Source organism: Macrobrachium rosenbergii, chromosome 18 (genome assembly GCF_040412425.1).
Source record: "Macrobrachium rosenbergii isolate ZJJX-2024 chromosome 18, ASM4041242v1, whole genome shotgun sequence".
Classification (NCBI taxonomy): Eukaryota; Metazoa; Arthropoda; class Malacostraca; order Decapoda; family Palaemonidae; genus Macrobrachium; species Macrobrachium rosenbergii.
In genome coordinates, this window is record NC_089758.1 from 1,433,880 (window position 1) to 1,452,299 (window position 18,420).

Consider the following 18,420-nt stretch of genomic DNA (forward strand, 5'->3'; position numbering starts at 1 on the left):
CTTCCTACAAAGGGAGCCAAAAATTAATGTCTGCAGTTCTGTCACAAATGGTAACTAACCTGGGAAAAATTTCCCAGATTTACACTAACCCCCAATATCATAAATGTCCTCAATCCATCAGGATCAGACCCAGAACTAATGGCGAGTTTTATCACATATCTTTTCCCCGGCTCAACCACATAAGCTACTATAATTCTATGAGTAAGAAGGCATGCTATCCCTCCACCCCCTACTTCACAATCTAACAAAAATCCATGTTCAACTATGCAATTATGTTGTCAACAAAAGATCCACCCTGACAGTAGCAGAGATGGAGCTGGGGAAAAATGAGAGGTAGCCCAGCTAACTTACTTTACAGCAGCTACTTAGGACTAAAGTAGTTGATCTCTAAAGATCGCCATTCAATAACAAGGGTGCTAGAAGTCCAAGTTAAGTATATCTTAGTTTAACCAGACCACTGAGCTGATTAACAGCTCTCCTAGGGCTGGCCTGAAGGATGAGATTTATTTTACGTGGCTAAGAACCAATTGGTTACCTAGCAACGGGACCTACAGCTTATTGTAGAATCAGAACCACATTATAGCGAGAAATGAATTTCTATCACCAGAAACAAATTCCTCTTGTTCTTCACTGGCCGGTCAGAGATTCGAACTCGCGACCAACATAGTGGTAGCTGAGAACGGAACCCGCTCACCCAGCGAGGAACGCTATCCAGGGGTGGAATGGGGGCATGCATTACCTTCTTGCAAAATTTCATGAAAACCTGATGAAAAATCAAGTGTGTTTAAAAATTAAAGCATTGACGAAATTCTAGTCAGGTAGGAAGATATAAGGAAATGAATGAAAAGCATTGAATCTTGGAGCCAAAAGGTCACGGGCAAAAAACCTTTGGTACACCTACAGTGTGCTGAATAAGGTGAGCAAGAAGGGAACAACAGCCCACCTCTCTTCACATAACCAGCTTATTGTCTTCTTACCATTACTAAGAGGAAGACAATGAAGCAAAATACATCTTACAACTTTTAACTTAATTCAACGAATTCCAATTCAAGGATAATGATACAAAAGAAGCACAAATGTTGACTATATTGATATAATAATTAAGAAACTACAAAACCTATATACACTAACTGCCTACTATCTTACATCAGTTAATTACATTATGAAATGCACTTGATTCAAAACATTTCATGATTGTTATAAAAGATTTGAGATCTACCTCAAAGAGACTGCGAATCATGGATGAGACAATGAATTATAAACTACTAATGGGAAGGCAGGAAATATGTTTTGGGGAGCAAATTATATATAAAAATAAATAGAAAAACATGATGCCTTTACATCATGCATGCAAAAGGGAAGATAAGAATAATAGAAATACAAAATAGATGCCATGTGACTGATAGATGTTATGTTCCATCATTCTGTTGAAGTGCAAGCAATTTATCTCAAAACTGACTAACATATGCCGAGTTACTCGCAAAAACAACAGTAAAGAAGAGAACATAACATTTTATATGAATATATGCACGTGTGTGTCATTTACCTTCTTAAAGTGTTTTCTCTACGTGATATATCTGTAATTCTTTGCTAATATTATGTACAAAACAACTATAAATATCTATCTAAATTGTTGTGAGCACCTTTAACATACAAAATTTAAATAAAATTTCAACACGCAGGTTCACCCCTTAAACGACCTTCCTCCAATACATACTGATGAACCCATTCCCGTGAAAGTACATGTCAAGTCGTCAATTACAAACAAACCCATGAAATTCATCTGCTCTGTTATGAATATTTTAATGAAATAAAAGTTTTGGTTAAATATTTGACCAATCCTCAATATTAAGGAAAGAGGGAATGAACTATATATTAAATGTAACCAAAGGCAGATCTGACTGCATTATATTCAAATTGCATTCACATTTATCAAAATAAATCATTATATATAATTCTAATGAAATAATAATGCAAATTCATTATGTTCTTGGCAAAATTTAGTAACTTTCCATACTAATTATATCTCAATAAAAAGAATCATCATTAATAATAGCAGCATACTGTAAAATGCAATACTGATCCTGGGGTATATATATATATATATCAAGACATTCTGACACTTGCAAATCTTACAAAAGAGTACAAAAACAAAAAAGTACAAAATCTTAAAACCTACTTCACCTAGAGAGGATACAATTCAGATCCCTTCTGACTTTCAAAAAAAAGTGTAAAACAATGACTTAAACATTCCTTGTACTCTTAAAGCTATGATTTGTAGATGAAATCTGGAATGATCAAGTACCTATAAACATCATACCATACTGACTTTAAATGGACAATTGTTCATAAATATACCTACAATCTTATGATATAACTTTGGGGCAATTTTACAATGAGCTCCCCTACCTACTCAAAAAAAAAAAAACACATTTTCAAAAATTCTTCCCAACATTCTTGACTTCTTGTCATGAGAGCTCAAAATAAAAAATTCAACTTAATACTAACCCCTTCACAAGATTATTTATAAAGGTAAACTGACTGCCATGCAATTTGATTCTTAATGCAAGAGGTATGGGCAGTGAGCGTTAAGACGGACTAAGACAGGAGCCATATAAAACACTAAGTATAAGATAAGACTTCAGCACTTTATAATAATATGGAGAGATTCATGGTCGGCATTTATTTAGGAAAGATAGAATCATGGGAATAGTACAAGAAACAAAGGAATTATATCAAAAGCACCTCAGCACCTGACTTCAAATGTAGCTTATGAGTATGTAAAAAAGATAACACATGTACTTCTCAACATCCAATGAAGGGAATTTAAAAAATCAGTTGAATTGCATCTGCATTCTATACATGAATGGTTTTGCAGTAAATCATTAGTGCTAACTTGAACCACATAGCAGCTAAACAAATGCTTCCAAATACTGTAGTGCACTGCAATGAAAAGTGTTCCAAAAACTGCCCAGGCATCAGGAAAGAGGTGCATCTTTGCTATATAATATAAAAAAAAAAAAAAAAAACTGGTCTAGAGTATGACGAGGAGAGACAGTTTGGTAACCAGTAAAGGCAAAGAAAGATGGGTAAACAGTAAAGGCAAAGAAAGAGGTAGAAAAAAGGTCCCAAACATTACTTATTTAAAAAATATTACCCAGCACACAGCTAAATGAACTCAATGAAATGAAGGCTATGAAAGTAACCAGAAAGATGAAGTAAGTTGCAATTATCTAGGAGAGAATACTTCAGATTTTAATGGAAAATTAATTGAAGAAAAATTCCAGAATATCAAGATGAAAAACTGATTCAAGGAAATGGAAAATAAACCACGCAAGCAAAAAAAAAAAAATCTCCTCTTAATATGCTTACATTTTTAACAAAAGGAATGCCTAAAAAGAGGACCCTTATTTTTCCTACCTGAAACCAAAGCAGCTAAGTAAGATAAATAATAGTCGTCAAAAGAAGGTACGGGCGATCACTTGCAGTAAGCATATGGACCACAAATAAATACAGAAAGGGAAGAGTTCCAAATGCACTCCCGACAACACTCTTTCCCCCAAATATAAAGCACATGATATAATTATAAAAGCTTGCACTATCCACTTTTAACCACAGTAATAATAGTCAATATATAACTAAACAAATGGCTTACTATCCTGGTCCATAAAGATAAAATTTGTAAGTTTAGACACATTCGGAAGGCAATTAAAAACCCCTATCAGAAAACTATTCCTGAGTTCACTGATGATTTCTCATTTTCAAATTCTTTTAGGGAAAATACAGCAATGAATCCACTCTGAAAACAACTTTCACATCCAAACCATCATAATGAACACAATGATATGAAATCACTGTACAGCATAATGGTAAGCAAAACAATAAACATATTCTAAAGAAAGCCTTACATTAAAGAAGGCTATTTTAGAAGCTCAAAAACATTTACATTTAAAAAAATAAACATGCGATATACCTGCATAATCACAGTGTGGAGGAGTGACACTTTATTTGGTACTTATTGGAAAGCACAAAAATACAGTTAACGACTGAAAAAAATTATTGCCAGTGTTACACAATAGAAAACATAAAATGTATACATGAACAATCAGAAACCTTGAGAAACCTTAAATGAAAGCAAAGAAAGCAACCACATATATTTGTGAAAAACTTTTAACTAATATCCATCAATCAAAATTATTTCTGTTTGTTATCCTGTAATGTGGACAATAGACAAAACAACAACGTGAATTCTGACTCCCCGTTTCATTAGGTAATTTTCCAGAATGGCAACCTAAAAATTTTTGCACAATTTTCAGAAAACTATTTTCTTATACCTCTCTCCACAGATTTCAGATGAAAAGCAGAAATGTATTAATGATTTAAATGATATGTAAGGGCAAAATTTTTCATCGCTAACAATTGCTACTATGTGATTACCTGTAATAACCAGGAAAAACCAGATAAAACTGTACTAACATCAAAACATTCCATTCCAGACCGTAAGTACATCATTCTAAATATACAGCAATACTGAATCAAATGCAATAAAGCAATTGCAAGATTAAACAACAAAATCAGTTTATAAGCTATATTAACTGGGTAACTCTGCAATAATTCAAATTCTACACATACAGGTTGAGCATCATTCAACAGGATATCAGTATGTTAAATGCTAAAATAATACTCATAAACAGCTATGCAAATCAATGCAACTGCAAAACCTGAGGTAATGTTGAGGCTAGTAATAACATTTGGCAACTGGGGCCATAAGGCAAAATGACATGTCACAGTGCTTCGTTCATGTTCCAAAAAAATTTACCACTTCCCACATTCCTTAAAATAGTTTATGATTTGAAACAATTAGGATTCTGCATAATCAGTGATGGTAGTTTATAGTGTATAACAATGTTATTTATTGCATACTTGTATATATATTCTCAAAAAAAAACTGCATCCTATTAGATAGTGACTAGCACAAAATGCTTAGGGGTTACTGCTCAAATGCAGCCTGCTTCAATATCTTTTTAACCTTTCTATAAAATATCTCTTACACCAGTCCTCTCATGGTAAAAGTAGTCTTGCATCAAACATGAAAATTTGTGTTAGTACAACAACTGTACTTTAATTTTTATTCATGAAAGATGACACTTATTACAGGTGCATCACATCATTTTCTGCAAATTATTGAACACAAATGCAGGTTAAAGGAAACCTTAAGCAATATCATCATTATTGTATTAAGACTGTGGAAGACAACTTCATTTTACAAAAGTAAACAGGAAAGCATAAAAATGCTAATAAATGCACCATTCATCTGACACTGTCTTGGCCACAAAGTTGGAATGTACTGTACTAACAGACAGTATATTGGGATAAAATAAATTAAGGAAAATAAATAACCCCAGAGCTACCTGACATATAACTCAGAACATTCATGCGCAGTGAACACAAAATGATGGGTGAACCTATTAAAACAGATTCCTTAGAGCACCATATCTGGCGAGAGACAAAGCAACTTAACAATCAAAAGCTTGTTAACTTTCTTTCTCGAAAACTTCCTCCCCACTGTCAATGGGTGAAAAGTTCTCTGCACAAGAGTCACTGAGAGATAGTCTCCCTCCACACAATTCAGAACCCTCACTCGATCCACTGTCACACAAAGGTTTACCTACAAAAGAGTCTAAAGGGTCTGTTTTTCTTAACCTAGCAACTCTTGGACTTCTTCCAACACCCATCTGTTGATTCGGTTGCTGTGATCGCAGTAAATGACGTTGCTGCAGAGAAGCACTTGTACGTATACGAGGTGAAGGCTTGACTGCTCGGAATGAAGAGCCTTTCGGAGGCAAGGCCCTCTCACACTGTTTTGGCTGTTTGGAAAGTTCACTGCTGGAGTCTTTGTTATATTCTTCTACTTTCTGAGATTTTGAAGAATCTACCTGTGCTTTCTTGGAAGACGTAGGTGGTACCTGAATGCGTGGGATACGAGTTGGAGAGCCTGATTTTGTCACACATTTGCTGACTTGGGGTCTACTAGTGGTTTTCGTACTGGACCCTTGTGTTTTTTCAACTGAGTTTGAACACGCACTACTTGCAGCACCTGAACTACACTTATTATTGTCTTTTACTCTGAGCTGAGGAGAAGGAGTACGACTGGAAGGGGAATTTCCCTGCCTGGCATTCATTGGTTTAAGTTTGACGTTGCTCAATACACTCCCATCATTCACTTTACTTCTTGCTGAGTTCCATGGTTTCTGTTTGTTTGTACTACTGGAGGAGCTAATTTTGCTATAGCCTGTACTGGAAGCACTTCTATTAGCTGGGATAGGTGTTGTGGCAGGTTGCTTCATTCCTGAGTTGGGACTAATATTCCTGTTGAGCTGACGTATTACAGCTTTGACACTACATATGCTGCTGGTATCTACACCATTCTCACTGGCAACGTTTGTTTCTACATGGCTCATCTTGACGGAGTCAATCTTAGATGTTTTAGGCTTGACTACATTTACATGGGCTATCTTTGAAGTTCTATGCTCATCTTTTGCATTCTTATTATGGATGTATTTTTCTAGGTTATTAGGAACAGCACCAACATCTTTGCCCATACTAGATGGAAAATGCGAACTACTAGGATCATTTTCTTTTAATCCACCACAGGCACCAAGGACATCTTGTGATCCAAGGTCTGAATGGGACGTGGAAAAGTCACACAGGAATTCAAATTCCTGAAGGGCAGCTTTTTCTTTATCACCATATCTTTGAAATAAATCCTCACGGCCAATCACGGTCGGACGGGGTGTGCATGCTCCAAGGATGATGCGGCCACCGCCATTACGATGTGATGCTGTAAGACAAAGTAAAGAACTTGTGTGGTTATTAAAATTATTTTGCTAATACTTAAAGGCTATTATATTTACAGTTTACACATGAATAAAAAATAAAAAGCTTAATTTTCTTGCCTCAATGTTTAAGCCTTATGCAATTATTAAAGTAATATTACAAATTTAATTAAATTCTACGTAGCATTTACATGGAAGCAAAACATATGGTAAACAATGGTGAATGGAAAGGTTAAAAAGTATATAACTGCATGTATGTATCTATGTATATTTGTATATGTTTGTAAGCATGTATATTATATATATATAATTTATTTATACAGAATCTACTGGTCACTTTTTACCAGATAAGTATTTATGCACCTTAACTTGACAGAGATAAACACATATGAGCAGGGATTATCATTACCTCATCTTGTACCCAGGACCCTAGATCGAATCTCAGCCAGGCATCCGAGTAACTTTATTCCTTTCTTGATTTGATACTAGGCCTCATAGTTATAAGAGTTTCCAAAATGTGAAAGCGAGAAGTTAAGAGGGCATTGTAGCTAATAAAATTACATACATATCGGGTAAAAAGTCACCAGTAGAATATAAACATATATTTCAGCCTAAAAAGCATTAACGAATCAATACTTGGATATGATACTGAAAGTGAGTCTATTCCAGACCTAGTAAATGTATCTGAATTCAACAGATATAAGTGCGTCTGAAAAGTGTATAGATTTATACTTTTCTTTGCTGCCAAGTAATGATTGTTACCCTGTTCTGTACCCCAGACCTGAGATCTAATCTCATTTCTTTCTTGATTTGGAACTAGGCTTTGTAGTTACAAGCATTTTCATAGTGTGATGATATCGAAAAGTTATGAGGGCATTGTGGCTAATAAAATTACATACATACATATATGCATATATAAAATTTCCATTGTAGGGCATTTGAATCACCCAGGTACTGAACTGTTTAACAATTAAAATTTGCTTCAGTGATATTCCCAAGAGAGTTAACTGGATATTTAATGACATTTGTTGTTTAATGTTTGTGATATAATAATAATAATAATAATAATAATTATATATATATATATATATATATCTCAGTACAGCATGAAGGAACGTGTGCTTGAGAATATCACTAAGTCCACGCCGGAAGGTGAGTGAAAACTGGTACTTTGAAATCAGTACAGCATGAAGAAACGCGTGCTTGAGAATATCACTAAGTCCACATCGGAAGGCGAGTGAAAACTGGTACTTTGAACAAGTACTTTTGTAGTTTATTCTACATTTTCAAGTTCACACTGGATACAAAAGAAGTTGACCAAGATTTATATACAAAAACAGAAGGTGGGGGCAGGGTTACAGTTTGTTAATCTGGGCATCATGTTCTTTAAACAAAACAGATAGGGACAAGGGATCAAGAGATAATCCAGGGTGGAGATTAACATTCCACCCCCACCTTCTGTTTTTGTATATAAATCTCTGTCAACTTCTTTTGTATTCAGTGTGAACTTGAAAATGTAGAATAAACTACAAAAGTACTTTTTCAAAGTCCAAGTTTTCACAGGAAGTTGAATTAACAAGTGGGTGGGAAAACTTTCCCAAAATCTTGGAGAGTGTTTAGCTATCATCTAACGCATTTCCTCGTTAAGTAAGGATGGTGTCAGGATTTTCGAGGCATGGGATTATGTGAGATGACACTGTATGTATGTTCGCCAGAAGTGTCCAGGTTCCAGTGAGGAACGTGCGCTTGCGCGTGTCTTTTGGGCAGAGTCCCAAGGTCTTCCCACCCCACCCCCTTTGGTGCTAGTGATGGCTTACCCCAACAATATTCTTTTCCAGACAGTAAGTGATATGTATACCAAAATGAGGTATGATAAACCCATAGAATTTATTTAGTTACTATAAACCCATAGAATTTGTTAGTTAATAAGTCGACAGGCAGAACCAGCCATTACTGTTAGCCCTTCCCACCCCCCACCCCCACCCCCTTTGGTGCTAGTGATGTCTTACCCCCACAATATTCATTTCCAGTAGTCATATGTATACCAAGTTTGGTTGTAATTGCTCAATGTGTTTCAGAGTTATGCTGGAACATATACACACATGTACATACATCCATATATAGATATGTATGCATATATATATATATATACACTGGCAAAAATCACCAATAACCAAAAATCGCTGATTTTCGGGTTTATTGGCACTTATCTGAAAATTATTGGCACCTCTGTAAGGTATGTATCGGCGCCGATAAGCAGAAATCGTCGCTCAGCACCGAAAATCACCGATTTTTGTCGCCTGACAAGCGCCGAAAAACCAGATCTCTGATAACTGAGAGCTGCCTGTATGTATGTATGTATCCATGTATATATGTATGTATATATGTATATATGTCTATATATCTATATATAATCTATATCTATATCTATCTACAGGTATCTATATATCTATAGATGTCTATATCTAAATATATATATCTATATCTATATCTATATATATATATATATATATATATATATATATATATATATATATATATATATATATATATATATATATATAACTGAATCAATAAAATATGGAACGTGATGAATATATAAATAAAGATAAAATCCACGAAGGAAACGGAAACACTGGAGTACTGCGAGGCCTTTCGACACTATACTCCATCGGCTCCTTCATGGCGAGAAGGGCAGGGCATGGGAGGTGACCTGCGCTGCCACATCAAATATTCCCACTCACATTGTATGGTATATGAAGGCAGCATAACTTATGCATCACAAATATAATTGGTTGCTAATCAATTTTTGCCCAATATTAAAGGCCCTCGTAATTTTCTAGCATTTAACAACAATAAAACAACACGTTTATTCTTAAACGTGACAAAAAAATTTCCAGCGCTGCCAGTTCCTCTCTCACCTGTTAAGCTGACCTTAGGGCATAAAGATGTCAAACAGCCCATGCCTCCACAAGGGAAGCTCAGTCAAAACACTTCATGACTCATTAAGGAATCTGTCGCCTTACAAACAACATGGAAGGAAGTCCTCGTTCCCGCATTAATCATTATCCACAGGCTCGAGAAATCGTTCATAGGGTCGTTAAGTACTTTTCTAAAGAAAAGGCAAACCGTGGACCCATTGTGGATATCAGAAAAACACTACAATGCGCCTCAGAAGCAACAATGATAATGGAGAGAACAGTCAGCAGGATTTGCAAAGAAGTCAAAGATACGCAAGAGAGATGCGGCACAGCAATTTTCCTGGAACGGGAGAAGCATCAACTGAGAACTGTGACAGATTTCGACGATTTTGACAAGAGCGTTTTACGTAGAACTGTTTTAGACTTTTATGTAAGGAAGGAAGTACCAACGCTTGATTTAATCAAAGAAAAGAAGGTATATGAATAGAAAAATGTTATGAAACTCTTACTGGAAAGAAACGTAGGACCATATTATGAATAGATGATAAATTAAATAGCTGCCGATAATCTTATTTGTGTAATCAACAGAGACCAGGAAGAATGGAAATATTTTCGAAGGAGTGTCAAGGCAATAGGGAACACCCAGAAATATACTGCTCCCAGGAGACATTAACAAACGCCAAGGAGGTTAAACCTCCTTGACAGAAGCACGGATTAAAAGGGGTAAATGGGAAGGGTAGGCCTTTAAAAACTTGAGAGAAGTACATTTGGCAATGTAGGGGACAACGCCTAAATCACCATGAAGGCGCCGATAGAGTATAGTCCTTTACTTAGCAGACTAAACAAATATAAAAGTATGTTTACAAAGAAAGCTCATATAAATGACAGATGGGGATTATAAAGGAAACAAATGTACCTGGAATCCAACACAATTGGAGAATTAGTAGAACTGCCAAAACAGGATTAAATATTTAAGAGGTTTTTTCAAAGGATTAGGATAAACCGTTCAGGAGCAGGGACAGGACAATTAAAAGATTATGCAGGTTCGTGACTGACCACCTAAAAATTTTTAGTACAACACAATAATACCTTTTTGCAAGATGAACATTTTTACAAATAAAAAAATCATATTAAACATATGGATATATAGAAAATATATATCAAGTAGCTACCTTGTAATTAAGTCAGTGATTTTACCTTTTAGGTCATTCTCGAACATTTTTCTAATACAGGGGTCCAAATAATACATGCCAGGGCTAAGATTAAAATTACAACTGGAAGTAAGCTGGATAATAGCAGACTCCAATAGATTTCTTGAAGAGAAATCTTTCGATCTGGCAGTCATTGAACTTTCAGTCCAATTTATCCTGTGAGAGATTTCACTTAAATGAATGAATATAGCATTGGATGCTTGTCCAGTTTTGACTGAATACTTATGTTGCTTAATACGTACATCTAAATCTTTGCTAGATTGGCCAATATAAAAAGAGGCAATCCAAACATGGAATTTTATATATTATGTTGTTGTTTTCTTTAGGGCTATTTTTATTAACATTCTTTTGAGTGTGTTATTATAAGAAAAAACAAGGTTTACATTAAAAGGTTTTAACAGTGATTTTATGTTTTCAAAACCACTAAAATAAGGCAAGCTAAGAATGTTCTTAGGGTTTCTTTCTTCATGTTACTTTTTGCTATAAAACTTTTTGTGGGCTTTTTTTATAACAAATATCTAGTATATGTGAAGGATAACATAAATCTGTCCCTATTTTTCTTATGTATTCAATTTCTTTATCCAAATACTGGGACTGACAATGCATAAGGCTCGTAAAAACATAGAGGAAAAATTGATATTTTGATGTTGAGGTGATGGCCTGAATAAAAATGGACATAAGTCAAGTTGTTGGTTGGTTTCCTATAAATACTGAATTTACATTGAAATGGTTCTCTGTGTATTAAAACATCTAAGAAAGGGAGGCAATTGTCTTTTTCTAATTCTAAGGTAAACTTAATGAATGGTACCTGGTTATTCAAATTACAGAGTAAATCATTTTCATCAATATCAGCAGGCAAAACAGCTAAAATATTGTCAACATACCTATACCACTTTAAAGGAGTATAAATGATATTAGGTATATATCGTTTTTCAAAGAATTCCATGTACAAGTTTGAGAGGAGTGGGGATAAAGGGTTGCCCATTGCCATACCAAATATTTGTTGGTAAAATGCACCATTGGATATAAACTTACAATCACAAATGCACAACCTAGTGAGAGAAATGATATGACTTACAGGTAGAGGTAATTCGTGATGGATTAATTCATTACTAAGATACTCTTAAATGGAATCTATAGGGACTTTAGTAAAAAGGGAACAAACATCAAAACTAACGAATTTATCAGTGGGGCAAAAAGTTATTTTGTTTAATTTATCAACTAAATCTAGACTATTATATACGTGAGAATCTGAGATAGTTCCAAGTAACGGAGACAAGAGTTTGGTAATATATTTCGAAAGTTTATATGATACTGAGCCAATAATACTGATATGACAATCACCCATTCAACGAATTCAGTGCCATGATGTTAAAACGCCACATAGCAGCCACAAAGCAAGAGGAGAAAGAAAAATTTAAGGAACTAGAAAAAGCCAGAATTTCATTTAATCATTCTATCCCGGATAATTGGAAGGATTCACTGCGACAAGAAATTTATGGAAAACTTTGTAGGACTACAGATGCCCTAACAAGAAAACTCGACAGAAAACTAAAAAATCTTATTGATAGCAGTGACTGGACTAATAATGCACGCAATGACTGTGTTATAAATTTATCAAGTAAACAAATAAGTGAAAATGTTGTGAGTGCGCTCGGATATGGTTTATCCTTCTTTGTATTTAACAGACCCTCGGCTTTAACGAATGTGTCATCCCTATGTGTATTTGAAAAACAATGTGATATTCCTCAAAATCATATTGATATAGTTAAAGGTGTCATTTATGGAGCTAATGTTAGGCATGAAAGCAATTTCCTGCTCGGTATAAGAAAAGCTTGACCGACCTTAAAAAAGACAATACAATCCACTTCACAAAAGCTGATAAATCGAATAGTATTGTAATTTTAGATAAAGTTGACTACATATCACATATGCAAGCCCTACTGGATGATGATACAACATACAAAAACTAACAAAAATCCCCTTGATCAAGTCATAAAAGTTTCAACAGCACAGTGAAAAAATCCTTAAAGATAAAAAAAAGAACTAATAGGTCAGTTGTTGGTAAAATTTCCCTCGTTACCTTACTTGTACAGATTAGTAAAAACACAAAGAAAACAATCCTATGCGGCCTATTATCAGTACTGTTGGCTCAATATCATATAAACTTTCGAAATATATTACCAAACTCTTGTCTCCGTTACTTGGAACTATCAGATTCTCACGTATATAATAGTCTAGATTTAGTTGATAAATTAAACAAAATCACTTTTTGCCACACTGATAGATTCGTTAGTTTTGATGTTTGTTCCCTTTTTACTAAAGTCCCAATAGATTCCATTTTAGAGTATCTTAGTAATGAATTAATCCATCACGAATTACCTCTACCTGTAAGTCATATCATTTCTCTCACTACGTTGTGCATTTGTGATTGTAAGTTAATATTCAATGGTGCATTTTACCAACAAATATTTGATATGGCAATGGGCAACCCTTTATCCCCACTCCTCTCAAAGCTGTAGGTCCCCTTGCTAAGTAACCAATTGGTTCTTAGCCACGTAAAATAAGTCTAATCCTTCGGGCCAGCCCTAGGAGAGCTGTTAATCAACTCAGTGGTCTGGTAAAACTAAGGTATACTTAACTTGTACATGGAATTCTTTGAAAAACGATATATACCTAATATCATTTATACTCCTTTAAAGTGGTATAGGTATGTTGACAATATTTTAGCTGTTTTGCCTACTGGTATTGATGAAAATGATTTACTCTGTAATTTGAATAACCAGGTACCATCCATTAAGTTTACCTTAGAATTAGAAAAAGACGGTTGCCTTCCTTTCTTAGATGTTTTAATACATAGAGAACCATTTCAATGTAAATTCAGTATTTATAGGAAACCAACCAACAACTTAACTTATATCCATTTTTATTCAGGCCATCACCTCAACATCAAAATATAAATTTTTTCCTCTAATGTTTTTACGTGCCTTGTGCATTGTCAGTCGCCAGTATTTGGATAAAGAAATTGAATACATAAGAAAAATAGGGACAGATTTATGTTATCCTTCACATATACTAGATATTTGTTATAAAAAAGCCCACAAAAAGTTTTATAGTGAAAGTAACATGAAGAAAGAAACCCCTAAGAACATTCTTAGCTTGCCTTATTTTAGTGGTTTTCAAAACATAAAATCATTGTTAAAACCTTTTAATGTAAACCTCATTTTTCCTTATAATATCACACTCAAAAGAATGTTAATAAAAAATAGCCCTAAAGAAAACAACAATATAATATATAAAATTCCAGGTTTGGATTGCCCCTCTTTTTATATTGGCCAATCTAGCAAAGATTTAGATGTACGTATTAAGCAACATAAGTATTCAGTCAAAACTGGACAAGCATCCAATGCTATATTCATTCATTTAAGTGGAAACTCTCACAGGTTAAATTGGACTGAAAGTTCAGTGATTGCCAGATCGAAAGATTTCTCTTCAAGAAATCTATTGGAGTCTGCTATTATCCAGCTTACTTCCAGTTGTAATTTTAATCTTAGCCCTGGCATGTATTATTTGGACCCCTGTATAAGAAAAATGTTCAAGAATGACCTATAAGATAAAATAACGGACTTAATTACAAGGTAGCTACTTGATATATATTTTCTATATATCCGTATGTTTAATATAATTTCTTTTTATTTGTAAAAATGTTCATCTTGCAAAAAGTTATTATTGTTTAAAAAAAAAGAGAATTATTGTGTTGTACTAAAAATTTTTAGGTGGTCAGTCACGAACCTGTATAATCTTTTAATTGTCCTGTCCCTGCTCCTGAACGGTTGCTCCTAATCCTTTGTAAAAACCTCTTAAATATTTAATCCGGTTTGGCAGTTCTACTAATTCTTCAATTATGCTGGATTCCAGGTACATATGTTTCCTTTATAATCCCCATCTGTCATTTATATGAGCTTCCTTTGTAAACATACTTTTATATTTCTTTCAGTCTGCTAAGTAAAGGACTAGTGTCGAAGGCCTCTTAGCACTCCAGTGTTTCCTTTTCTTTCGTGGATATTATTTTTATTTATTTATATATATATATATATATATATATATATATATATATATATATATATATATATATATATATATATATATATATATATATATATATATATATATATCAGCTCATTTCATTATTAATTTTGAAGGGATGTAATATATTAAATTTACACTAGTAATGATATAATTTCAAGAGCAAGTGTTTTCAGCCAGCCATGAGAATCAAGAATTCCAGCTTTAGGTATTGAAACTTTAATTATATTATTTCTCTCTTTTCATAAATATTATATATACAGTGAACCCCCGTAATTTGCGGGGGATGTGTCCCACACACCCCCGCGAATAGGTCAAATCTGCAAATGCTTACAACACCCCTCTAAAAACACTTATACCTGTCTACCATGAAGGGTCAAACACCAAAGTATGCCTAAAAATACCAGCCTACATCAAATATACATTAAACTATTACCTTATTACTGTATTAATCTTTGAAATGATACTATTAATATAATTTCCAAGCCATCTTAGACATTTTATCATTACATTTATACGTACGTACTGTATGGCTTACAGCTGTAGGTGAAAATAATCCAGTCCCCCTTACGTATTCAGCCACACATTTTCTTTCATACAGTTATAAGCCGTTCCGTTTTCTTTTCAGGGGGAACCATTGGTATTTACGTATACAGTATGAAATTCACAAAAAGAGAGAGACAAAAATTTAAAAAACGTATGCACTTTTTAAAAAATTTAATACTACGTATATTTGTACCTGTCTACCATGAAAAGTCAACACCAAAGTACTGTATGCCTAAAAATACCAGCCTACATCAAATATACATTAAACTGTACCTTATTACTGTATTAATCTTTGAAATGATACTATTATTTTAATTTCCAAGTCATCTTAAACATTTTATCGTTACATTTATACGTACATACTGTATGGCTTACAGCTGTAGGTGAAAATAATCCAGTCCCCCCTACGTATTCAGTCACACATTTTCTTTCATACAGTTATAAGCCGCCCCGTTTTCTTTTCGGGGGGAACATTGGTATTTACGTATACGTAATTCACAAAAAGAGAGACAAAAATTTTTTTTTAAATTTATGCACATTTTAAAAAATTTCATGCTGCTGTACTTATATATTAAGATTACTACATACGTAAATCACACGGGTACTCACCAGCAATGAATGTTGATTAAAGATGATGATGATGAATTAGCTGTGCAGTGCGATGAATAATGATGAAGATATGACTGCACAGCAAAGCAGAGTTGTTACAACTCATCTGAGGCTGCCTCTTCACCTTCAGGAGGCACTTCTTCAGTTCATTTGGGAGGCACGACTTCAGGCGGTTGGGGAGGCATTTCTTCACGCGATTCGAGAGGCACTACTTCAGGCGACTGGGGAGTCACTTCTTCAGGCGATTTGAGAGGCACTACTTCGGGTGATTTGGGAGGCTTTGGAGGGGCCTTCTTCGTCCGTTTGATGAACATGGTGATAGGCAGCTGCTGTCGCTGCTTTTTCATGGTGGTGAGGGTTTGATTATAGGGCTCCCATGCTGAATCAAGCATGTTTGAAAACTTTGAGGAGCGTTCCATAAAAGGATCCCATGTTGAAACATACTCCTGCATATCCTGAATCATTCTCTTCATGTGGGACAGACATTCCAAAGTCAGGCCGCTCTCCTCTTCCTCCTCCTCCCCTGAACTTGGCGTATCTTCTTCCTCACTGGCAGACTTCGTCAGCTCTTCCAAATCCTGGTCTGTCAGGGGGTCAGAGTGAGCATCAATAAGGGTGCCAATTTCATCCTCGGTGATGTCCTCGAAGCCTTCCCCACCTAGAATCCTCGCCAACTGGACAGCCTTATTAATGGCCAAATGTTGAATTCCTTGTGGAGAGAAGCCCCTGTAATCATAAACACACTCCGGCCACAACTTGTTCCAGCATGCGTTCAGGGTCTCCTTCTTCATGTCATTCAGTGATCAGCTGATGATACTCAGACGTGGCAATCGCGAATTTACGCCAATATTCTTTTAGCGTCAATTCACTGTCACTGTCCATTGCAGTTACAAGGTGCTGGAGGAGTTCGGTATAGAGTGCCTTGAAGGTAACGGATCACGGCCTGGTCCATATGCTGGAGGAGAGGTGGTGTTGGGAGGGAGGAACTCAAACTGGACTCCCTTGTAAGAAAGATCGAGAGGGTGGCCACCACCATTATCCATAATCAGCAACACCTTGAACTTCATGGCCAAGTCGTTCAGGTATTGCCTAACTTGAGGGATGAAGCTCTGATGGAACCAGTACTCTGTGAGGACTTTGGTGATCCAGGCCTTAGGGTTATGCATCCAGAACACAGGAAGCAATGCCTTGTTCTTATTCTTGAGGGCCCTGGGGTTTGCAGCCTTGTAAATGAGGCCTGGTTTAAGCATGAAACCAGCTGCATTCCCACACATGATGAGGGTAACCCTATCCTTCTGGGCCTTGAATCAGGAGGCTTTAGCTTCGTCCTTCATAAGGTATGTCCGGGAAGGCATCTTCTTTCAGAACAGGCCAGTCTCATCCATATTGAACACCTGTTCTGGATGGTAGCCCTTCTCCTCGATGATCTTCTTGAAGGCCTCCAGATATTTCACGGCTGCTTCAGTGTCTGCAGATGCAGCTTCCCCATGCAGAGTAACAGACTTTAGGTTGAACCACTTTTGAAATCGGTGGAACCACCCCCTGCTGGCCTGGAAACCTTGAGGCGCTGATGATGGTCCTGCTTGGGATTCTTCCCCCTCTTCTTCTTGTGCAGGTTCATCAAAGCCTAGAAATTCCAATTCGCCTTCTTCAACGCCTTCCTCTGCCTGTACTACGTCGTCGCCTTCCTTAGCAGTTGATAACTACTGGTGGAGTTGTCGTGCTTTCTCGCGAATGATGTTGGAGTCGAGGGGCACATTTTTCTTCCGGCAGTCCTTTATCCAGATTGCCAGAGCAGATTCCATTTTTACGATTGTTTTATCCCGCACTGTTGCAACTGTCTTTGCACTACCGAAGTAGCTCATACTCACAGACTTGCATATCTCCACCTCTTTCTTCTTGATATATCTCACTGTGCTCTCATTAACACTGAAATGGCGACCAACCGCGGCAAAACTTTTGCCCTCCTTTAACATGTCAAGAAGTTTCACCTTCTCCTCGAGTTTCATAACAGACTTCTTTCTTTTAGACTCTCTGCCAGAAGGCTTTGAAGGAGCAGGGCGTTTTTAGGAGGCATTTTAGGGCGAATACGCTGATGCACAAAGATAAAAAATTAAAAACGGACAGACGCACGGTTTCACACGGTAAGATGCTGCGAACTATACGCACAATCTGAAGATGATGCCGTGGAGCGTCCTCCCAGAATTCCGT

General features: G+C 35.7%; 1 protein-coding gene across 6 annotated transcripts in view; it reads right to left on the reverse strand.

The window, feature by feature from the left end:
• Positions 1 to 1,069: 1,069 nt before the first annotated feature.
• Positions 1,070 to 18,420, reverse strand: part of LOC136848015 (serine-rich adhesin for platelets-like) — a 402,233-nt gene continuing 384,882 nt past the window's right edge. For all 6 annotated transcript variants that reach the window (XM_067120042.1, XM_067120046.1, XM_067120041.1 and 3 more), the window contains one exon: positions 1,070 to 6,841. In XM_067120042.1, coding sequence (XP_066976143.1) covers positions 5,535 to 6,841 — 1,307 coding nt within the window. In that variant the 3' untranslated portion in view covers positions 1,070 to 5,534. The remainder of the gene's footprint in view (positions 6,842 to 18,420) is intronic.